The sequence below is a fragment of the Gallinula chloropus genome (genome assembly GCF_964237585.1).
Source record: "Gallinula chloropus genome assembly, chromosome: 4".
Taxonomy (NCBI): Eukaryota; Metazoa; Chordata; class Aves; order Gruiformes; family Rallidae; genus Gallinula; species Gallinula chloropus.
The window spans coordinates 14,361,239-14,383,551 of record NC_140088.1 but is presented as its reverse complement, the minus strand read 5'-3'; the positions used below and the strand labels follow the sequence as shown (position 1 = coordinate 14,383,551).

General features: G+C 39.3%; 1 protein-coding gene across 2 annotated transcripts in view; it reads left to right on the top strand.

Moving 5' to 3' along the window:
- Positions 1–4,542: 4,542 nt before the first annotated feature.
- Positions 4,543–22,313, top strand: part of AVEN (apoptosis and caspase activation inhibitor) — a 92,251-nt gene continuing 74,480 nt past the window's right edge. The window contains exon 1 of one of the 2 annotated variants that reach the window (XM_084263536.1): positions 4,543–4,891. In XM_084263536.1, the coding sequence (XP_084119662.1) occupies positions 4,652–4,891 (240 nt within the window). In that variant the 5' untranslated portion in view covers positions 4,543–4,651. Of the gene's footprint in view, positions 4,892–8,035; positions 8,068–22,313 lie in introns of those variants that run through there. The other variant, XM_084263537.1, reaches the window with a different exon arrangement.

The window sequence follows — 22,313 nt, the reverse complement described above, 5'->3', positions numbered from 1 at the left end:
TCAAATCAGTTGTCCTCCCTTTTTGCATTTTGATTATTGTTTCTACCAGTGTGAATGTAACACAGAAATGAACGTTCTAGGACAACATACTCCAGCATCTTCTGACATCTCTAAATGCAATCAAAACAACTACCATTTCTTAAGAATCACACCAGTTCTTATATTTTGAGTATCTTAGGAGACACTCTATATATTCTTAAAGACAGACATTTAAAGTTTTGCAGTGCAGTAAGGCAATGAGTCACTGTATTGTTTCCTTTGTTACTACATAGAAGACATGTCAAGATTTCAGAAATTGTCTTTGGAAAATCTGGGGAAGTAACCATCAGCAGAAATAGAGGAAAGTGAGGTTGCATGAGGAGACAGGAACTGTGCTGGCATGGTGGCAGCAGGAAACAACTAGGTGTTAGAAGTGCTTGGGGGAATTGGGGAGGAATGTTTGAGTAAGTAAGCCTATGAAGACATTTTTGAAAAAATGTTAGGCAGGAAAGACTTTTTCTCTATTGAGAGATCTAGGGACAAAGGAGTCTTACAGGGCAAGGCATGCAAGTAAACTTCGGGTAGACCAGGTGAGAGAATGGTAGGGTTGAGGATAGAAAGGTGTAAACTGAAGAGGAATCATCAATGGATTACCACAGTGACAAACAATGCCAAAAAAAAATACTTAATACTGTAGATAAGCAGCAAAAGGTGGAAATGGTACAATTGTCACTCTGCTAATTTTTATGTCTCTGACATCCATCCCTTTCTACATTCTCTCTAATGTGGTGTAACACTTTGCTGTTTTCTTGTCCCAGTGAATGCATGCCTGAATTTGGCAACTTGGCTTTTTCACAGATCTATGTTGGCTTTTGAATCATTCTATCATGTCAATGATGCTAATCACTTGACTGATGCTTAATCCTACTATACTGTGTAAGTTTGGAATAATCAAATAGAAGTAAGTCTTTAAAATGAAAATAAAAGAGAAATTATTAAGTTTGTTTGTTGGGTATCTAGCCAATACAAAACAGGTAAGACAATCTTTTTTCACAGAGACATCTATATATGCACAGAATTCTACCATTCTTCAAACCCTCCCTAGTAACTATCTCTTGGGGTGAAATTTGAGAAGGGTGAATTTGCTGTTGTACTGAGACTACTGTCTATCTTACTAACCAAACTGTTTCTTCTCCGTCTGTCTGCACCTGTCATGTCCTGTCTTTTATTTTGATGCCTGTACATCTGCATTCTGTTTATACACAATGTATATTGAACCTAACTCAACAGGATTCTAGCTTGTGCATAGGCCTTGCAGCTTAGTAATAATCATAATATATGCATGCTGACCATCTGCACACTTGGCTCTCTACACCATCCAGAGCCAGTCTAGCAGCCAAGAATAGCTGAAATGCCACAGCAGTCCTAATGAGTCCCATGCGAGGAAAGAAATCTCCTCCTGCTTCTGCCTTCTGCAGAGACTTCCCCCAAGTCAGAGCTGCCCTCATGGCTGGGTGTGCTGGCTTTACAAATCTTCACACACCCTTCAAGTGTAGGAATTCATTTAATGTGAAACAAAGGTGTGCAGCGCAGCTGCGTGGCTGTCATAAGTAGCAGAGTTGTGAGAGATCAGTCTCTGTGTCTCTGCTACCTCATGTGGCTTGTACTTCTTTTTCTGTGGACACCCAGCACAGTTGCTCTGTGTGTCAACAACCCTGTGTACCACCAGCTGTATAGCCTTAGCTTAAAAGCAGTTCCCAAGGGAAAGGAGTAGGAGAACCTCACTGCTAACTTTCTTCACAATAACTTTTATCAGCAGAGGAGGTAAACTTTGACTCAGGATAAATTCCTAACATAGCCAGCAGAGCTCCTACAAGGGGTTGCAAAGATAATGTACCTGAAACTGCCAAGGCTCATGACTTTTCTGCAAGATTTCAAGACTACAGAGATAGTCTTAAAAAGGCATCACCAGTGAATGCCAGGCACATGGATAAACCTGTACTAATTGGCTGAATTCTACATTTGCCTAACACCTGGGTTTGAGCAGTTTCTCTGGATGATTATGGGAGTTTGTCTGAACTTTTTGCCCTTTTTTTGCTGGAGATGACACTTCTCTTAGAGGAGGGGAGTCTAGAAATTGCCTAAATGCTGTGGCTTGTAATGATTCATCTTTTATCACAGGTAGCATGTGTCTCCCCCTCTTAGCTCACTTACCCTCCCTCATATTAAGATATAGGAGGAAAGACTGCTGAAGCTACCCAATGTAGGTTGCAGGCTTCAGGGCAACAGGAGAAGCAGAATTTGTTGTCCTGTCACAATTGTTCTTGGTTTGAACTGATGTAGGTGGGAGGAACACTGGTAATATGGTATAGAAAATAAAATTAATTTCTAAATAAAAAGGACTCTCATTATCATCATGCGAAGCCTTACCCCCCCCCCCCAACAGAATGTTTTACTGTAATTCCTATAAAAATTGACAGTAGCTAAGCTGCTAGAATGCAAAGGTCTCTTTTTGACATGGTGACCATTCTTGGCATCTCTTTATACTCATCATCATCTTTTCTCTGATAGGTCTGTTAATACTTTGTAGTTACCTTTTGTTCTCTTTTTGTGTATCACTCAAGGCAATACTGCCTGTGAGTGGGACTCTTGTGTGCTATGGTAACAAAATTTATGTTAATTGTCTATCATAACAGATGATAATAATAGGGAGATCAAAATTAAATTACAAAATCAAAATGCACATGTACAGTATCATGACTTTGCTATCTGTCTCATAATTATTGATGCATGAACTCCACACTTGTGAGTTGTAATGATATGTGCTATTTGTTGCCAAATATTAGTGATTTTTTTTTCAATCTAACTGTAAGTATTAATTAATGTGAGTTGCTAAATTTGTACATATAGTCAGCTTACAGTTATCTGCAGGCAGATTGTTCATGTCACAGATTAATTGCACCACAGATGCAGGCACAGCTTGGGTTTGCCAGGTTTTATTAGCTCTATCTCAGCACTGGGTCTGCCAGACCTGTGCTGGCTGCACAAGGAATCGTTTAGATATCTTCACAGTGTGCTTGCCAGTGCTGCTCCCTGTTACTTGATTTATCTGCTTGTGTTGCACTCGAGTCATGCTAAGTTAGTGCACTGATTTGCTGCAGCCTTTAACTACAGGTAGTATGACAGATACGACAGCCCATGATTTCACAGAACACTTTTGGTCACATCTTGCTGTAAGGACTACTATGTTTAAAACCCCTTCAAAACCAGATTGTTGTTTGAATGTGTGTTGTCACATGACAGCCTGTGTGCTCAAGACCGATTGGGCAAGCCTACTGTTGGGCAACTGGTGAACTTTCCTGAGGACAACATGGGTGCCCACCTGGTTTGAGCAAAGCAGGACAAACCAGCCTAGCTTTATGGCATAAAGCTGTTCCCATCACCCTGCCGTGTGTTCTCAGAGCAAGATGCTCCTCAAGAGGCTGCAGAGTCACTTCATGTGCTCCATGTAGCACAGACTGGTGTGCAACACCCCATCAGCTGGGGTCTGTTGTTTTCCCCCCTCATTTGCTACAGAAAGCTAATTTTTGGTCCTGCACTTGGGTCACAACAACCCCATGCAGTGCTACAGGCTTTGGGAAGGGTGGCTGGAAAGTAGCCCAGTGGAAAAGCACCTAGGGGTTTTGGTTAACAGCCATCTGAGTATGAGCCAGCAGTGTGCCCAGGTGGCCAAGAAGGCCAACAGCAACCTGGCTTTTATTAGAAATAGTATGTCCAGCAGGACTGGGGAAGTGATAGTGCCCCTGCGGCACTGGTGAGGCTGCATCTTGAGTCTTGTGTTCAGTTTTGGGCCCCTCGCTACCAGAAAGACATTGAGGTGTTGGAGCATGTCCAAAGAAGTCTCAGGAGCAGCTGAGGGAGCTGGGGTTGTTTAGCCTGGAGAAATTGAGGCTTTTTACAGCTACCTGAAAAGTGGTTGCGGTGAGGAGGGGGTTGGTCTCTTCTCCCAAATAACAAGCAATAGGGTAAGAGGAAATGGCTCCAGTTGCACCAGGGGAGATTTAAATTGGGTATTAGGAAAAATTTCTTCACTGCAAGGGCTGTCAAACACTGGCTGCCCAGGGAAATGGTTGGGCCATGTAGATGTGGTACTTAGGGACACAGGTGTGGTTGGGCTTGGCAGTGCTAGGTTTATGGCTTGCCTCAACATTAAGTATCTTTTCAACCTAAATGATTCTGATTCATGGCTTCAGTTTCAGCCTAATTGATTCTATGATTCATGGCTTTAGCTGAGAGTGCTGTTTTCTGAACATTATATGCATTTGTGTATAAAATACTTATAGAAAGCTGCTTGTTTTTCACTCCTTCCCCGTTTAGCTTTGCAGAGGGTACACATACGAATGATCCCGCGGAACCTGCCAAGAGCTCGCCTCAGGAAGCGCGAGAGGCCGAGCCCGGTGCTGAGGCCCGTAGTTGTGCCTGGTGCCCGCGCTGCGCGGTCGTGCAGTAGCCGCGGACAGCAATGCCAGGGGGAGCTGGTGAGGGATCGGGCGCCGCCGCCATTTCCCTCTCTCGCCCTCCACGGGCGGCCTCTTTCCGGGAGTAGGCGGGGACCGGCGCGGCACAGGCCGGCCTGGCCACAGGCGGCGCAGCGGAAGGGTGCAGCCCGGCCATGCAGCCTGAGCGGGGCGGCAGCCGGCCGCGCAGGGAAGGCGGCCGGCATGGCCGCCGGCGGCCCGGCGGCGCGGAGAGCGCGGCCGCGGCGGCCCCCGAAGGAAGCAGCAGGGACGGCCACGGCGGTGGCCGGGGACGAGGCGGCGCTCACGGGTACCGAGGAGGCGGGGGCCGGGGCAGGAGAGAACATCGGGGTCGCGGGGCAGCGCCACCGCCCGCCGCCCACCGCCACCGGCGGGTAAGGAGGAGCAGAGCCCGCCCTACGCGGGAGCGGGGGGAGGCGGGGCTGAGCGCAGCGGGGACCCGGTACGGCCGCCGGGGTAGAGTTGCAACCCTTCCCTCTCCTCCCCTTACCGAGGTGGAGCTGGGTTGGCAGTTGGATCCCCGCCGCCTCTCCCGGGGGTTTGAGGTGGTGGGGGAGGAGAGTGGGACCGTGGTGTGCAAACGTGACGGTGCCGGTTCTGCTGGCGGTGCCTCCCTGGTCAGCTCGGCACCTGCACCCGCCCTCTGCCCACTTTTTCCTCCCCTGAAATAGCAGCAGCCAGCACCTGCGTGCTACAGTGAAACAGAGATGGGGGTTTCCTGACTGACATGTGTTTATATTTGCGCTGAAAAATACAAATCTCCTTTGAAAAATGGACATGAAAGCTCTCTGTTTGCAAATAGAACTGAAGAATTGCTGAATATTTTTTTGCACCCTTGATCAGAAGTTGAAATGAGCGTGTCTTGCCCGGTCTCTGGTACTAGCAATGAAGGCACGGTAATATAGTCCGTCTTACAGAATCGGTATCTGTGATTCACTGGAACACATTTTTTTAATTAATCCAAGCTGATGTTTTTGCTTTGGCCAATTATAAAGTGTTCTAGCAGAACAAAAGTAGCACAGACATGCCTAAATGTGCCATAACTACACCTTCAGTTTCCTGTGGCGATGTTAAAATGCTTTCCACAACCCACTGTGGTATGAGATCCAACGCTGTGCCTTTAAGAAAAGTTTCCATTTATAAATTCTTTGACAATACTATGTTCAGGTTATCTTGCTTTTTTTTTTTTTTAGTGCTGTTGCCACATAGGAATTATGTTTGGCCCTGCATTGGCAAAAAGATTTAAATGATGACCTAATACTGATTAGTGTTAGCAGCACTGGGAGTCGTAATGTAGATGGACCAGCTGCTACCTCATTCTCAGCATCATATGGGTTAGATTCCCTTTGACTTTTATAATGCTGTGAGTTCAATCGAACCCAGTCAGGGTTTTATCTGTATTAGAGCTCTCATGGTAACTGTTGGTTTTAAAAAATGTAAAATAGTAGTCTCTCTTGTCATTGTATTGAGATACATTTTAGCAGCGTGATTCTGTAATAACTTGTGTTATGGGAGATAAATGTTGCAGCTGGATTGGTACTCTAACCTAGAGCGCTGTTTGGTAATTTCACTTGTAAATGATATAAATTGCTGAGTTCATACTGCAGCGTGCAGGCAGTTTTGGAGTCTGGATGTGAAACAGTAGTTCTCCCTATGAGCCCCAAAGGCATGGGGGGAAATTCAGCACCTGTATGAGCTGAGGAACCTTCTACCCTGGACTAGTTTTTTTCCCAGATAATTCAACCATTTCTTACTAAGTTGAAATAGATTTATACCTCTGTTCTCTCTGTTACTGTTGACCCAGCAGGACTCATTTCATAATTAAAAGGTGCAGTCAGAAAGGGAATCATGTAAGATATATGTGGTTTTGACTGGATAGTTGTTTGAAGTATTTCAGGAAGCAATTAAAAAATTTTCTATGGGGACAGTTTCTGATATATTTTACCCGATCACTGTGTTATTTTGACTTGGACATGCTTTTCATCTGAGTTTAGCATAGTGACTTTATTTTTAGCCAGGGTTGGATCTTTAAAAGTGAAGCAATAGCGAAGATTTTCCCAGAACTTTGTATTTAAGAGTAACACCCTTCCTGCAGTGGAGGCTTTTGATATTAAGCACTATATGGTCTGTTAGCATGCCTGCCACAAATCTTGTGTTCAGCAGCTTGGCCAGGACTGGCTTCCAGCAATCCTGCCATAGTGTCAGCAGCTTTGCCAGCCCTCAGCTGCTGAAGTCTAGTGTTGCCTCTGAGCCAATCTCATCATTTACCACTTCTGAAGCAAGGAGGACCTTCTTCCATCTGCGTGGTCAGGCAAGCTCCCTGTGCTGCCTTTGATGTGTGCGAGTCCATGTTTGCTGAACAGATTCAAGTTTCACCTGGAGGAAATCGGCTCTGTTATTCCCAGTCCCTTAGTGTTCTCTTTGAGCAAAGTGGCTTGTTTTACACAAATGCACCAGCTCTGTGAGAGAGTGGTTGGCCTGGAGTAAGCAGTTGGTGTGAGGGGAGGCCCTGCTATCTTTCAGCAGCAAGGGTCAGATCTTCTCAACTGATGGTAATGTGTAAACTGCAAACCTGGAGAGCCAGGTCATAATAAGGAGGATGTAAGTGGTCTTATCACAGCACATTTCTTACTGTGCTGAGAAACTGGAATCTCTGACAATCACTTCTTTTTTTCAAATGGGCCTTAAAATTCCCTAGAGAAGGAGGCTAAGAACACAGTAATTTTGTAATATATTGGATTTCCAAGGGCTTTCTAGGGTAAAAATTATGAAGGATTACATTCTGCTTTTCCACGCTGCTGGTGTCAACTTGGCATTCTGGAGGCATTTTCAGTTTGGGATTATTCTATCGTTGTGTAATCAGGATTTAGATGGCCTGGTAGTATTTCTGGAAATATTTTTAAATTTAGGTGGTTCTTTAGTTTTCAAGATATGCTAAATTTATAATTTGATTTGTTTATATCCCATTAGTTTATAAAACTATTGCTGCTAAGATCAATGCTGAAGTAATTTTTTATTGCTGGGGCTTTAGCTGTTGCCTGAGAAGTTCCTTTATTGTTTCTTTGGTTATGAAGAGCTTTATGACAAAGTCTAGATCAAATTGTATTAAAGTAACTGGATTTGGATTTGTTGAGCCTGTTATGGATAAAGCAGTAAAATGCAAGTAAAATTATAGGTGAATGGATTGAGTAAAATGTAATAGGAGTGTTAATAAAACCAAACTTAATTAAAAACGCTTCAAAATGCTTAACAATTTTTACAGTGAAATAGAAATTGACATTAAATTGCATAATGTTTTGCCAGCAATATTTCTTAGTCACTTGCATTCATTTAAAATGACTACTCATCTTCAAATTTTGTGTTTCGGATGGTTTAATTTAATGGTTCTTAAGTTTCTAAGTTTGTGTTTGAAGGTACAGAAGGACATAATTTCTGATCTGTACAACAGGGAGAAGAAAGTCTAGTGGTGGTGGCAGCACATCTTGTTCTCTTTTTTTTCGTTTTGTGGACCAGTGAAGGCTGGGCACCGCTTCCCATGTTTTACACTACTGTGAGTGTCATGTAATTCTGTTTTAAGGAATGGGTGATGAGCTTTACTACTTGCAGAGCCTGTTCCCAGTACTTGCTGAGTCAGTTCTCTCCTCCTCTGCTGGTTGCTTATGTGGAAGGAGATCAGGGTGTTATTTGTCTATAAATAAATGACTTACTCGTCTGGATCAACCCTGCATGGTAAGATCCAGCTGTGGATCAGAGTCTTCAGGATGAAAGCTTTTATGATTTCTGTCAGCTCTTGAGGAGACATCTCTCTGAGGAACTCCCATCTTAAAACAAGATGCTGCCTCTCTCAAACAAATTGGTTTAGAAACCATGAGGGAAGCATTCTTCCTTGTGAAGAGGAAAAAGGATCTTACGCTTGTCCTGTCTTTTTGCAACCAGTGTGCATGTTGATTTAACAGGCTTGATTATTGAAGATTTTGTGTGTCATCCCTTCAAAAATGTATCCAAGTCTAATTATAACCAGCTGGTTTACCAAATGGCAGGTTTCTTTGCAGATCTCTCATCTCAAATGATTTTTCACTGTTTCTGTCTGCTTTAACTCAACTATTCTGTGTTAAATAAATAGAACGCATTTGCAAGTATTCATTTTTAGTAAAATAATGTGAAATTGTAATGCCTATAGGAAAAGGTCTGATTGACATTGGTCCAATATTATCTCCCACTTTTATTCTAACTCTTCTGACTTGGTTGGAATTCACATATTATATATTGTCAGAATTTGAAAATTGTTCTCTCCGTGAAATATAACCTATTCAACAAAAAACAAGTTTCTATATGACAGTGGGTTTTATTTGGATAGTCCACGAGCACATCCTGTTGCAGGGTGGTTCAAGAAGGCTTTTTCTCCTTTATGTTCGTCACATTTGCAATTTACAAAGTATACTTTTAACTTTACAAAGATTCCCTAAGCATGTGATGCACGCTGTTACTTCAGTGCAGTTGGAACTGGCAGGTCTGTTTCAGTGTTCCTTTTCTGGCTTTGGGCATTCATTGCAGTAAACCCTTTCCTGTTGAAGAACGGAGGTTAACAGGCTTATTTTAGTGCAGTCTTTCTGAGGGGGAGTTTAAAGATGACATCAGATGACATCTCATTTAGTCTTTATTATCCGTTCTTGTGGTGCATGCACATGTAGAACTGATTCAAGAGAACATCTAATGCTGTCAGCATCAAATATTTTTTTCGTAGTTAGCATGAGGGAAATCTTTACGGTCTAAGGAATTGCAAATAGCAATCTGTTCACAAGCACAGGAACAAAAGCTGGGGTTTTTCACATACCGATAAATTTGATTGCCTCTGGAGCACTGTAACAGAGCTTGTGCAGACTGGAGAATTGATATCTGCATCTTGAACACAATAAGTCTTTTGACGTTTTACGTTAATGTTCTCAAAGGCAACTAGGAAGAAAGATTAATGTACATCAGTTTGTGAGCTCTACTTAATTACTAATGAGGTGCGAAGAGCTTCCATTCTCTGGAGTTTCTCTACTGTGATGAGGTGTGAAGAGGCACTAACTGATTGTGAATGAAGTGTGGATTTTCTTTTGAGTGTATTGATTTAGATTAAGTCTCTTAAAGTGTGAGAACAAATCCTTGAAAACTTCAGAGTTGTTTCAGCGTTAAACTGGTGTGTGTTAAATTGGATTCTGCAAGGCTTCGTTCTGTGTCCATGTTCAGTGTTTCTATTAATTCTGATAAAGGAGTAAAATATACAGTGTTAAAATTTGCAGACAGAGCTAAACTGTAAGGGTAGACTGGAGGGTGGAGCACAGAACAGTCTCAACAAATGGGAGAAAGAACGTGTAAATTCAAGGTCAAATATAACACAGCAGCGTTTACGTAGGAAAAATCTGCAGAGGTGTGTGTGGCTGGTTAAATGGCAATTTTATAGAAGGGAACTGGCAGCTCAATGGATGAGAAAGTATCAATTAGCAATGCAGTCACACTGAAGGACTGGTTCTATTTCTGCAAGATTTATACCAGCTGGGGAAAGTTCAGGGGGAAGGAATGAAGAAAGATGTGAAGTCTAGACGATATGGCCAAGGAGGAAAGGTTGAAGGACCTGGCTTTTTTTGGTTTGTTTTCTTGTTGTTTGGCAAATGGGGCGCTTTTGGGGAAGCCTGGATAGCAATGTTCTATTAAGGAGAAAGGTTATTGCCAACAGATCCATTTTAGGCAGGATGAGAAGAAAAAAAAGTTATTAGGAAGGAGGAAGTTCAATTTGAACATTGAGAATAAAAAATGAGACTGAAGGGATAGATAGATTATGACTGCATTTTGTAAGAAGGCTATGGACATCAGTACAGAAGAATATTGTCAGACATTTTAAAAGTATGAGAAGGTTACTGTGCCTGCTCAGAAGAGCTGCTGTGTAACTACTTCTCACAGCTCTATTTTTTAAATTTTATTTTTTCAAGGCTGACTTTGCAATGGGGAAAAGATAAACGTTTTTTTTATCCAGCAAACGTTAATTTATTCTTTTCAGTTTCTAGACAATAGAGAAACCTGCTTTTCACAGCACTGGGGTTTAAGATATTTCATAATAATCCCTGATTGTTTAGCGTGGAATGATTTAGTGATATTTGTTCCTCACTGTATCTTACCAACTACCCTGCTGATTTAGCTTGAGACACTTGTATTGAAGGCATCCATTACACATGTGAATGTGCAGTATTGTTGCTGCATAACTACTTCATAAGTGACTTTTTTTCCCCCTTGGAAAGAGCTCAGATTTTTTATAGTTTGGATGGCAGTGCTTTTCTGGCCTCACCTACTTAAAAGTTTTTATTCCTTCCCCCTACCGCCTCCCTCTCAATCCTCTGGGGTAGTAATTTATTAATTTTCAAAATGGTTGAAACTTTCCTAGCCTAAGCAGATAATTTTATCAGCTCCATATTTTGTTAATTGTATAAAACGCCACATTCAACCTTATTTAGATTTAACTATCCCATATAGTGGAGTGGATTTTATTCAGAGGAAATATAAAATGGTAATAGCTTGAATATTGGAGAAGGTGTCCCAAGAACTTTCCATTGTATTCAACAAAAGTTTTTTGAATTTAGGGAAGAACTGAAACTATGGATTTAACAATCTGAGCTGCCCATCTTAAAATATATTTGAACTGATGCTTATAGCAAGCAGTAGGTGGGGCAGGCAGCCTGCCCAGGGCGTGTGTCCTCTGGGCACAGAAACTGTTGGGATGAAGTGAGGAAAAGTAAGGATGGGCACACATCCTGGGGTGGGAACATTTTTCTTATCTCAGGGTGATGTTGTGTAAAAGTACAGTGGAATGTATGAAAATTGCTCCTATGTATGAATTATTAGGACTTGTTACTAGGTATTTTTTCCAAACACAACTCTGAAAGAAAGTTATTTGTAGGAAGGGAACACTTAGCAAATCTGATATGAAAATCTTGTTGTGGTATTGGGATGGGTCATTGATTTCTGACAACATCATACAAGGTTTTGTGTGGTTAGATCAATTGGGAGATAGTAGGTATATATGCTAAAGAAAATTTGTAGAAGTGATGAAAATTGATTAAAAATTATTCCATGCAGTACTGCTTCTATTTTCTTCAGAAAGTAACTGGGTAGTTTCTGGAGCCCTGTTACTGGTTTCCAGCCAGTCTAATGGTGCTGCACAGCCTTTTGTAGCTATCAGGAGGTTTCACTGTATTGTAAAGAAACAAAAAATTGTTGATTGTTGATTTGGTGGTGATTTAGAGCCTTGTAACAAGTACAGAGGAATATTTCTTAAAGGTTTTCATAATCAAAGGATTTGAAGCCTGTGTGATTTGGTGTTCCAGGGTAAGGCACAGAGGGGATCCATTTCCCATTGTTCTCTTTCATGTATGTGATTCCTGGGTTTATGTGCATGTACCTTTTTTTTTCTCTTTTTTTCTTTTTTTGTCTTTTTTTTTTTCCTTCCTGTTTGTTTTGTTTAATTTAAATAAGGCTCTTAACTCTTCTGCAGGTAGACTTTGTAATATCTTCTGCTGCTAAAACCCATAAATCCACTGGAGTGTGTGAGAACCTTGCCTCAAGGTCTTGTTTCTATTCCTGCTTCTCTTTTCCCAGAGGATAACCATATAGTTATGGACTGTACAGACTCTCTCTTTAACCCTGGAATAGCCAGGACCTGTGTCATGTGGAGAACAGTGATAAGTCTGGGCCGTAGCTCTTCCTAGGCTACTGCTCTGTCACTGACGTGTTGTGAGGCCTTGAGTTTTCTCTGATTGCCTGAGAAACTAAGGGGGATTTGTTGGCTTTTTTTTTTTTTTTCTACTTTATGCTGCTTTACTGACTTCACTGCCTTGTTATGTTCCTGTTAATTTGTAACACCAGGTGGCATGCTCATGGAAGCAACAGAAGTTTAAGTGATCCCATTGTCTTGTTTTTTTGCCTTTCACTTCACCCTTCTTGTTATCAGAGGTCTTAAAAGATTATGTCTTGGAGTAAAATTTTTTTGTGGAGGTAGAATTACAAAAATGAATTGTACTAATGCTATAAATTAGTTTCCTCAGTATTTTAGGCATGGCTCTTCATACTGTCACGGATGGACACATTACTGTCACAGATGGCGTTTTGGGTGCAAATTTGCCTGGTGGGATATTCTTGAGTGTAATACTGGTGGACTCTGTGTGATTTCCCTCATGATGGGAGCCACAGTTGAAGTTGTCCACCACTTGTCTAGACGGTTGAGGGCTGTATAGAGCTCACCACTGCAAAATGGACACAAAGTTCTCCTGCAGTTAGTGTTCTGTATGCACCTAAGGCTGGAGACTGGTGCAGACTGTTGCAGGTAAAGATGTATAGCTCAGTCCTCCTTTACCTTGTTGGTAATGTGGATGTGTTTGTACTTTCAATAAGTTCTAAATTGTTTTTAGAGTGGCTTCACGGTAGTGTTAACTGCAGGATTGGAGCACCATTGGGCAGTAGCTCTTATTTTTTAGAATCAGACCCTGGACCAATGGCAAAATGAAATGACATTTTAATCTCTTGCATGTATAAGTATGGCATGAGGATGTTGAGAACTTTGGACAATCGTTCTTTACTACTTTATCTCATGTTTCATATTGGGTTTAGGAAAGCACATTTTATATGGCTACTTGGAACAATATATCTCAGAGGATTTCCCTTCCACCCCCTCCAGAAAAAAAAAGTTGGAGGTCAGTGAGGAAGGGGTGTTTGAGGTTTGAGTGGGGAATCTCTAAAGTGTCTGCAGAAAGTTCCATTCAGATTGAAGGTGGAGGTTTTGGGTGGGTTTTTTGAGTTAATGCAAAGACAGGTACTAAAAACCATCCATGGTACTATACCACCCTGGTGTAGTTATCAAGCAGTTTCATAAAGATGATTTAAAAGTCAAACATTACTGCTTCTTGAGCCTCTCAAGAGGCTGATAGTTGGAGAATAAACATGGAGATACAATACACAGTGGAGTTTTTCATAAGCACCTGATAAGTTTACATCTGTTTGTATGGAATTTTGAGTCTTGCATAATGATAGGCATTTTGTAGATGTTCTGTCTAGATAAGAATAAAGTTTTTCTTTTCAGCTGTAAATAGGTTTGAACATAAGACCTTGTCAGATTTTTTTTTCTTTTTTCAGGTTGGTTTTCTGCTAACTACAATGCTATTTTTTGGGACAGAAGTGGTTACGCTCTACCTACAAGTTACATGTTATAGAGGACTATAGTTCACACTGGTCATAGTCACAAGACTAATCTGTTTGAATTACCCACAAAACACTTTAAAAATCAAGGGGAGAAAAGTATTTTTTGCTACTGAAATCAGTAAGGTAGCTTTTAGAATCATACCTTCTGAGCATTGGAATAGTAACAGCTTTATGTAGGAACTTCAAGAACATATCTCATGTATGCTTCGTGAGATGTTTTTCCCTTTAACTGGAGCGTTGCTGCTGTTATACAAAATTTAGGTTTCAGGATAGAACGTCTGTCTTATCTAATCCTATCTTCAGTTAACACAAGGTGATGAGTTCCTGTATCCAGCATTTATGAAGTAGCTTTAGGATTTCATTCCTCTTTCAAAAATTCTCATCATGTACAGCAAAGACCAAAAGCTTTTTTCTTCATGCCACCTGTTCTCCAGGCTGCCCTTTCTGCTAATTAAGCTTCTTTTTAGCTTTGGTATATCTCTCTAAAGGTCACCAGTAGAGCAAACTAGTGAAGAGGATTACTCTTTGCAGGGATATTCTTTCTCTTTACATGAAAGACCCTTTCTCAAGGCTCTTCCTTCTTTAGTCTAAAGGGGGAACACACACACACCCCTCCCCACACAACCCATAAGCTTTTTGCTCTTTCCCTCAAGTTGAAAATACAGTTTATAATAGCAACTTGAACTTGTACTGGAAGAGCAATGATGTCTAGGTGAGCAGTAAGAAAGCAAATTGTTTTTGTTAATGGGAGACAATGCTTAAAAATCACTGGAGGCCCACTACAAATTAATCTAATGGTAAATATACCAATATGAAAAGATTGTGAACATACAAATAAATGCACATGACAGAATCCCCATTAATAATTTTGAAGAAATAGTTTTTAATATTGTCATGTGTGTCACGATGGAATAGATTTAACGTTTGGCAATACTGTTTAAACTTATTAATAATCATAAAGTGTAGTGCATAAAATATTAAATACCAAGGGTATTTTTGTTTTTGCATTTCAGTAGGTGTAGTCTGGAAATAAAAAGCATAAAAGCAAAAGGATTTGTAAATCCCTATACTGACTTGTCTAAGCTGGCTGCCAAAAGTTGCAGTTAAGTGACTTTTGCAAATGCTTGTTTTCCGTTGAATAATTGGAAGGGGAAAAAAATCTAAATTATGTGAAACCCTGAAGGAGGAAGTATAATGAAAATTGGTTTAATTATTTTCAGTGATGCAGCAGAGCAGATTGATGTGCTTATCAATAATAATTGGTTATTTTCTTGCCTTATTGTATCCTTTGTTAGCCACTGAAATGTTTATGATGCAGAAGAAAAAAAGTCTCTTAATGAAGTAACGTATTATTTCCAGCTTGTTCTCAGATATATAGCAAAATCATCCTGGTGGCTGCCAGTTTACATTAGAAGCAGTTTGAGCATAAGGTTACAGAGCCATTAGCAGTGATGTATTTCTGTGAAACGGCAGGCAGCGGCCGCACAGAGCCCGCTTTAGATACAGAGAGTGCTGGATGAAAAGGTTTCAATCTGCAGTGAGTAATGAAGTGAAAAATTTGGAGAATGCAGAGAAGAGGATCAAGTTCAAACTGTTGTCTGTTTTCTGCCCAGTTTCACATACAAAGTACAGTGAAGTTTTTTTTTTTCAGTTCTCAGATAAGCGTCCTGCCAGTGGACTTTCAATACCTCTCGAATACTTTGTTCCCTCAATTCCTTTTTTTCAGCATCTTTGTTCTTTATGTAGATGTTGTCATAAAGATAGAAGAAGAATTAAAGAACAAAACAACATGAAATGTTTGGGGGGTTTATGTGGTTTTTTTCTTTTGTATGTGTGTGGTGGTTGGGCATCCACATGGCACATAGACCACCATAACTTCTCAAGTTCTCCTGCAGGGAGTGTCCAGTTGCTGTTCAAAGTAGGATAGGTCTAGCTGAGAAAACAGGCTAGATCATCCATTTCAGTCACTTTATTCTCATGAGATCTGGGAGATGTGACTTGAAATGCATTTGTGCAGAGAAGGAAATAAAATTTATTTCCACTTTCTGGATAAAATGCTATAGTTCTGCAGTAGCTGAATAAACATGGGTTGTATTTATTTGCACTGTCTCTTTAGGATGCTCTGTTTAGGCACTCCCCTGTCTTATGCTTCAGTCCCCATCTATTCTCAGGTCACTTTAGGACAAACAGAATTTTGCTGGAGAAAGTTTTATGCTTCTGTCAAAAGTGTATGGTGGTATTGTAGTTTCTGGAGGTTTTTGATAAATTCTCATATTTCTGTTGCCTTCCTTGCGTAATTGCTTTGAGACCAAGTGCATGCCACACTTTGGTGGCATAAAATCTGCTTCTGAATTAGATGAGGCAGGACAGTGTAATGGCCTGACACCTATTTTTAATTGATCTTATGTTGATATTTTGATATATGGACAGAATCCTGAAACATGTTCAGCATTGATTCTCAAACTGTAGTATAGAAGTTGGAAAACATGCTGCTCTGTAAGCTGTACAACTACTAAATCTTTGAGCTCTGCTACTAAAACAACTTGAAAATGGGGGGTGTGGTGTGTTGCTGCTTTTTGTTTTGGAGGAGTATCATAGAGACACATTATCCATCATATAGCTGTATTTTGAATTACAGTGCATGTGGATTCAATATAAGCGTATGTCTCTTGGAGTCAAACCCATCAGGAATCAGATGTGTGGCAGTAATTTGCTGCTATGGGACAGCACATCCCAAGGTGCCTGAGGGAACTCCAGCTGAGTACTTTCTCTTTTTTGCTGAGTTTGTGCTGGAAAGGTGGCTACTGAGTTGCACAAGGAAAATTGATCACGGAGGGTGTGCATGGCCGCTTTTTTGCACTGCTTGGAAATACTCTTGGATAGTCTCTTAAGTTTGGAAGCATATCCTTGATGAATTAATTTTTGTTGATTTCTCTTTCCTTGAATCACTATGTTGACTCTGTGATTTGCTGACATCTATGAAAATATAAAGGAGAAAAACTGGTCTTCCTCACTGACCAGCCTGTGTATTTCTTACATTATTGAAAAGACAAGGAAGAAGAAGAGGCTTGGTGTTTATCAAGTTGGTAGCTCGCACTCCTTGGGTCTTTTCTGGTTTTCCACTGACCGAAGAAAGAAATTAATTTTACTGTTTGTCTCAGAAATGCTGTTTAAACCACTGGGAGTTGAGGATAGTATTGCTTGTGGTTATTTTGTCTAGTGACTAAATTATTTTTTTAATCAGTGCCATTCAATATATATATCTTGCTTGCTTGTTCCTTGATATGTGGTTTTGCATTCAGTTTTTTGGTTGTGCATTTTGTTTGCATGTTAGGCAATCTGGTTTTTATCCTTAGTATCTTCTATATGGTTTATTGTTCATCCATTTACTATGTGTCTGTGTATTGGTCCTAAAAATTAGCCCTTTTTGAACCACCCCTTCTGAAATATCCTCAAATGAGGTTATTTGTAGCTAAAATCTTAGTGCTTCATCAATAAATGGAATAATGCAACTTAATTTGAAAAAATGTATGGTGGCTGGATCTGCCAGTTTGTTAATAGAATGGTAGTACAGATGTGAGGTTTCCCAGTAACATGTGAAGTTATAATTAGGAAGTGGCAGTGTATTAGTAATGACAGATTAAAAACTTGGGGACAGTGTTGCAGACATAGTGTGAGGAGGAATGAAAGCAGAATGCTGGCCTTTTGAATTTCTTTTTTAGTACCCTTTTAGGGTTTCAAATTGGAGCATCTCATTCTACAGCTTTAGTTTCCGTTATGTGAATATTTTTGTATTTGCAATATGCTTTTATTATGTGATAGTAGATCTGAAAAACTGACAGATGTTTTAGTTTTAGTTTAAATTCAAGATAGAATTTCCCAGTGAATCAAACATCAGTACTTTTATACTGAACCTCTAAAGTGATGCATTTCACATGTCTCTGTGACTATATAAAAACAGTAACTGAAAAAAGAACTAAAAAGTCTCAGATGTTCTAAAATTCATGTTGAAAATTTGTAGCAAAGTATCTTTTTTAAATTTTTATTTTAATAATATGTGAATTTGACAAAGGACATCCATGTGTCCTTGTGTATTGTGTGGAACAGGAATAGAAATAGGCCTTTAATAAAAAGGTAAAACAAAATTTGCTGTAGAAAAACAAGTTTAACATTGCAAGGAATTAAAGCCAAGGATATGGCTTACCAGTATGCTTAGTCAATCTAGCTGCCAGGTACAAAGGAAGGACCTGCTTCCCAGATCCCATGTTTCATGGCATACATCCAGCCTATCCATTATTTGTCCTTGTTTGCTTCTGCTGTGAACTGATACAAGGTATTTAAGATGGCAGAAGGGTAATAGTAGGAAAGAGAGGAAAACTATTGATTATTTTTCTGCCAGTTTTGGTGTACAGTTTCAAAGAGTACTGTTCTGCTTGGTGTCTTTCAGAATTTTTTATATGCTGTTTCAATTGAAAATATAAAAGTGTGGGTGAATATCACTTGTTATTTTCATAGTATTAAATATAAAATATTGTTTTAATTTAAAGTTAGGAAATAGTTATCTTGTTATGCAATTGTAACACGTTTTGGAGAACTCTTCACTTTCAATATAGCACAGCTGAAATTGTTCAGGAGGTTTTCGTATTTTTCTTTGTTGCATAAAAATCATCAATCTATTGAGAAACACACATTTTTCTTTGCATGAGAAACCCTGAAACTTCTTCAATATATTGGTTTTGATCCTCGTAGAGAGTTGCTGGATTTGTTTTGGCTTTGTTCTGAAACTGCACATGTAGGGGGTAGTAAATAAATATTAGGCTTGGCTCTCCAACTGAGGTGTTCTCTAAATTTTTGAGTATAAATTGTTAAGTTTATGAAATAACTTTTGTGGTTTAGGATCAAGACAGTTTTGTCTTTATTCTGCAGGTGGATGCTGCTTTGAGTGAGCTATTTTGCATAATTTGTCATACTTCTACTTCATTGATATGGTTGTAGAAGTACAAAGCTTTTCAATACATATCAGTTTATAACAGCTATGTTTATGGAGAGAGGCTTATTGACTCATGAAGACTGGCAAAATTCCAATATCCTTTAAAAAGGCTGGTCTTGAACTGCTGAGACAAATATATATCCTCAGTAAACTTAAATTCCTTAATGTTCCTGAACTCCTCATGTTTGTACTTCACAAGTTATTGTTAAAGCTGTTAATACAACTGTCTTTTAAATTTTATAAATGTTAGAATAAAAACCCAATAATGAAACACTAAGAATTAGGTGTACTGTTGGAGGTTTTCAAGCTTGGTCAGATTTCAGTTTTGACCTTTTTTGAGTAAGTGGTCGGACAAGATGAGCTCTTGCAATTCCTTTTAGCTTGGATTAGTCTATAATACTGTGACATTAATGGGTAAGAATTGAATTGATTTCTGGATACTTTCGATCTCTAATGCAGGATACTTCTATTTAGGAACAGGAGATGTAGTAAGAACAAATAACTTACTGTGGCAATTTTTCTTAACCTATCCAGAACTCTTAAGTATAATTGGTTTTGCAATGTGACATACAGCATTCCCATATGTGGATCCATATGTGTGCAATATATAAACCCCCTGACTTCGGCAAATTCATCCTATACATAGGAACAATCAGGAATTTAACTGAAAATGTTATAACCTTTTTGCCAGTATTGTTTCTTTATAAGGTTTTCCTGAAGCCTGTTATTTCTGTCAAGACAAAGGCTCCTATTTCATGTTTGCACTCATATTTTTGACTGAACATTTGTAAGAAAAAACATTCAGTTTTCTTAAGTTTCTGTCAGTGTGAAAGTGATAGAGCTGCCAGGTTTTGTGCAGGCCCATGTGACAATTTTGTATGAAGTGCTTGATGAGTTTGTGTAGATGCCAGTAACTTTCATACAATCGTTTCCACTCAATTAAAGAAAAAAATGCAGTTGACTTCCTGTTGGTGGAAATGTGGCTTGGCAAGTTTAGAAAATCAAAAGTCTCTTTATCTATAGACAGCAGCTGGACAAGCATCCTACAGGCACTTTGCTCACAGCATGGCTCAGCCATGGGGAAGGGAGGCAAAGGACTACTTCTGCAGTTAATGCAGCTTGCAGAGTTCCCAAATTAGTGCAGAATGAGTGCTGAATTTATAATGATACCGTTGTCGTGACATACCCCATCAAATATCCTTCAGTTTGGAGTTTTAATCTAAATGAGCAGAGCTAAATTTTGACTGGTGGCTTTGTGGTTTTATAAATTCTGTCTCTAATGAGTGAAAACTTGAATGACACCATTTCCGAAAGAGATGCTTACTTGAGAGGCTTTACCAAGTGCCCAAGTCTACTTCAAGTGTTAGAGAATAGAGATTTTGAGACTTTCTTCCTGTGAATGTACATTGCGTGGTTATTTATTTTATCTGTGAGCCAACAGTTTTCAAACTGGGTCTTTAGAAGCTGTAGTACCAAACTTCAGCAACGTGTGGGAGAGATTGGTTCATTTTACCCCTGTTATGCCTCCCATGTGAAGGACTGTGCAGCTAATCGTGTCCTTGCAGGTTACAGAGGTGTTTCTGAGATAGCAGTGGACAGTGAATGTCAGAATTCATGGATTCTTTTAGTTTGTTGAAGGGCAAGATGATCAGTCCTTTATATCAGTAGTTAAGAAACGAAATAACCAAGCTGTTTGCCTGTGGGGGACTGTTTTTTTTCCCTGGCTTCACTAGTGACTCTAAGGGAGAGCTTTTGCTCCTAATAGAAGCTGTTGTTCTAATTCAGTGATGCATAAGATTTGGCTATAGCTTGTGGGAATATTAATAATGATCTGTGAGAAAGATGAAGTATGAGTTATAGCCTCCTGGCACTTGATCATGTTATAACTTTACTGAGTGTAAAGAATATTTTTGGAGGTGTTTTTTCAGCTAAACAGTAATGAGAGATCAGACTCTTTTGAAGTGTTTAATCAGTTCCAACTATTTGCAACTCAGAGAGAGAATAAGCATGAACTTTGAAGCAAAATAATTTGCTGGACAAGATTATTGTATTTACTTTTTCATTGGTATTGTGGTCAGAAGTGTGAATATGACATGTAATGAAAACAATTCAGTATACATAAGCTAACAGCTCACAGCTTTTGGTAGGTGTTGCTGAGTATTATTACAAAATATTTTCTGTCCCTGAAAGAAGCTATTGTATCTTCCTAATGCAGTGGTACCATAAGATGTTAATTTTCAGGGAAATTTACAAATTGTATATTTCATTTACTTTTATAAAGTCTGTGTTAGTACAAAACAAGAATACATTGAAGGATCGCATTCTACTCTTGCTTCGAACTGACCTTTTTTATATTCTTCTAACTTGCTCTTTTTCCACTGTACAGAAATTTATTGTTCCCAGGTAGACAGAACAGTATGTTGGCATGTTTCATGAGATTTTCCCAGATAGTAGAGTATATATATATAGAGTATACTGACAGACATGTTTACCTTGTTAATTCACTGTTGGTATTTTTATTTTTTAAAAGACTAAATTTCTGTTTGTCTATATCATTGTGAATTTCAGTTCAAATTTTGTCATTGAATTTTAGCCATCCATTTAGGTAACTTTATAAAGGTATTGTTCTGTAGTGTTTCTTGTAGGCAAGGGCATCTTGATTCTAAACAGCTATAAACTTTCATCGGTATTGATAAAATTGCACTAGTACTTTGTACTAGCTCAGCCCTAGCTGAACCTGCTTGGCAGGGGGTTTGGACTAGATGATCTCTAAAGGTCCCTTCCAACCCTGAAGATTCTGTGATTCTGTGATTTTGTAAAATAATAGCATTAATCTAAGAAATGCATTTAAAAATTCTGCTTTTATTTGCCGTAATTGTGAATATAAATTGTTTTTCTTTAATATACTGTACAGTTCATATTTTAGGTAGACCATGAAATTTCCACTGTAATAAATGAGATATTGTATTCCTTTGCCAACTTTAGTTTCAATGCTAATAAATCTCTAATTACTTACAAGACAGAGAAGAGGGGCATATGTCTAGGGGTTGTAATTAGGTAAATGTGGGAAATCAGAATAACTTTTCTGAAGATTATTATGCTATATATAACTATCATAAGGTATAAGCCTATCAGTCATTGTGATAGAGAAAATTAAGCTGTCAGGGCATTCTCCTGTACCTTTCTGGATTTAAGGTTAAAAAAAGTTCATTTAATGAGCACTGTTAAAAAAAAATCTCTTCGAGATTGTGTTGTATCCATACTGTGCTAAAATAATTCCTGGTGTAATCTCCCTGCTCCTGTTTGGTTGCACCAGAGTAACTTTGAACCATTAAATTAAAAGCAGTTATGTCTTTCCAAGAGCAATTTAAGTCATTAAAGCATGACTGCAAGTCTTTCACATTTCCACTTATGTCTGCCCAGAGGAACCACTCTTTAGTTAACATCAGCCAAGGCACATTACTTACTGTCACTCATACAAGCCTCTGTGTACAGACTTTTGTTCTTCAAAACAATTTAAAGCATTGAGATTATGAAGCGCTTTTGGCTTAAGTATATGTGGGGTTTTGACCCTTTGA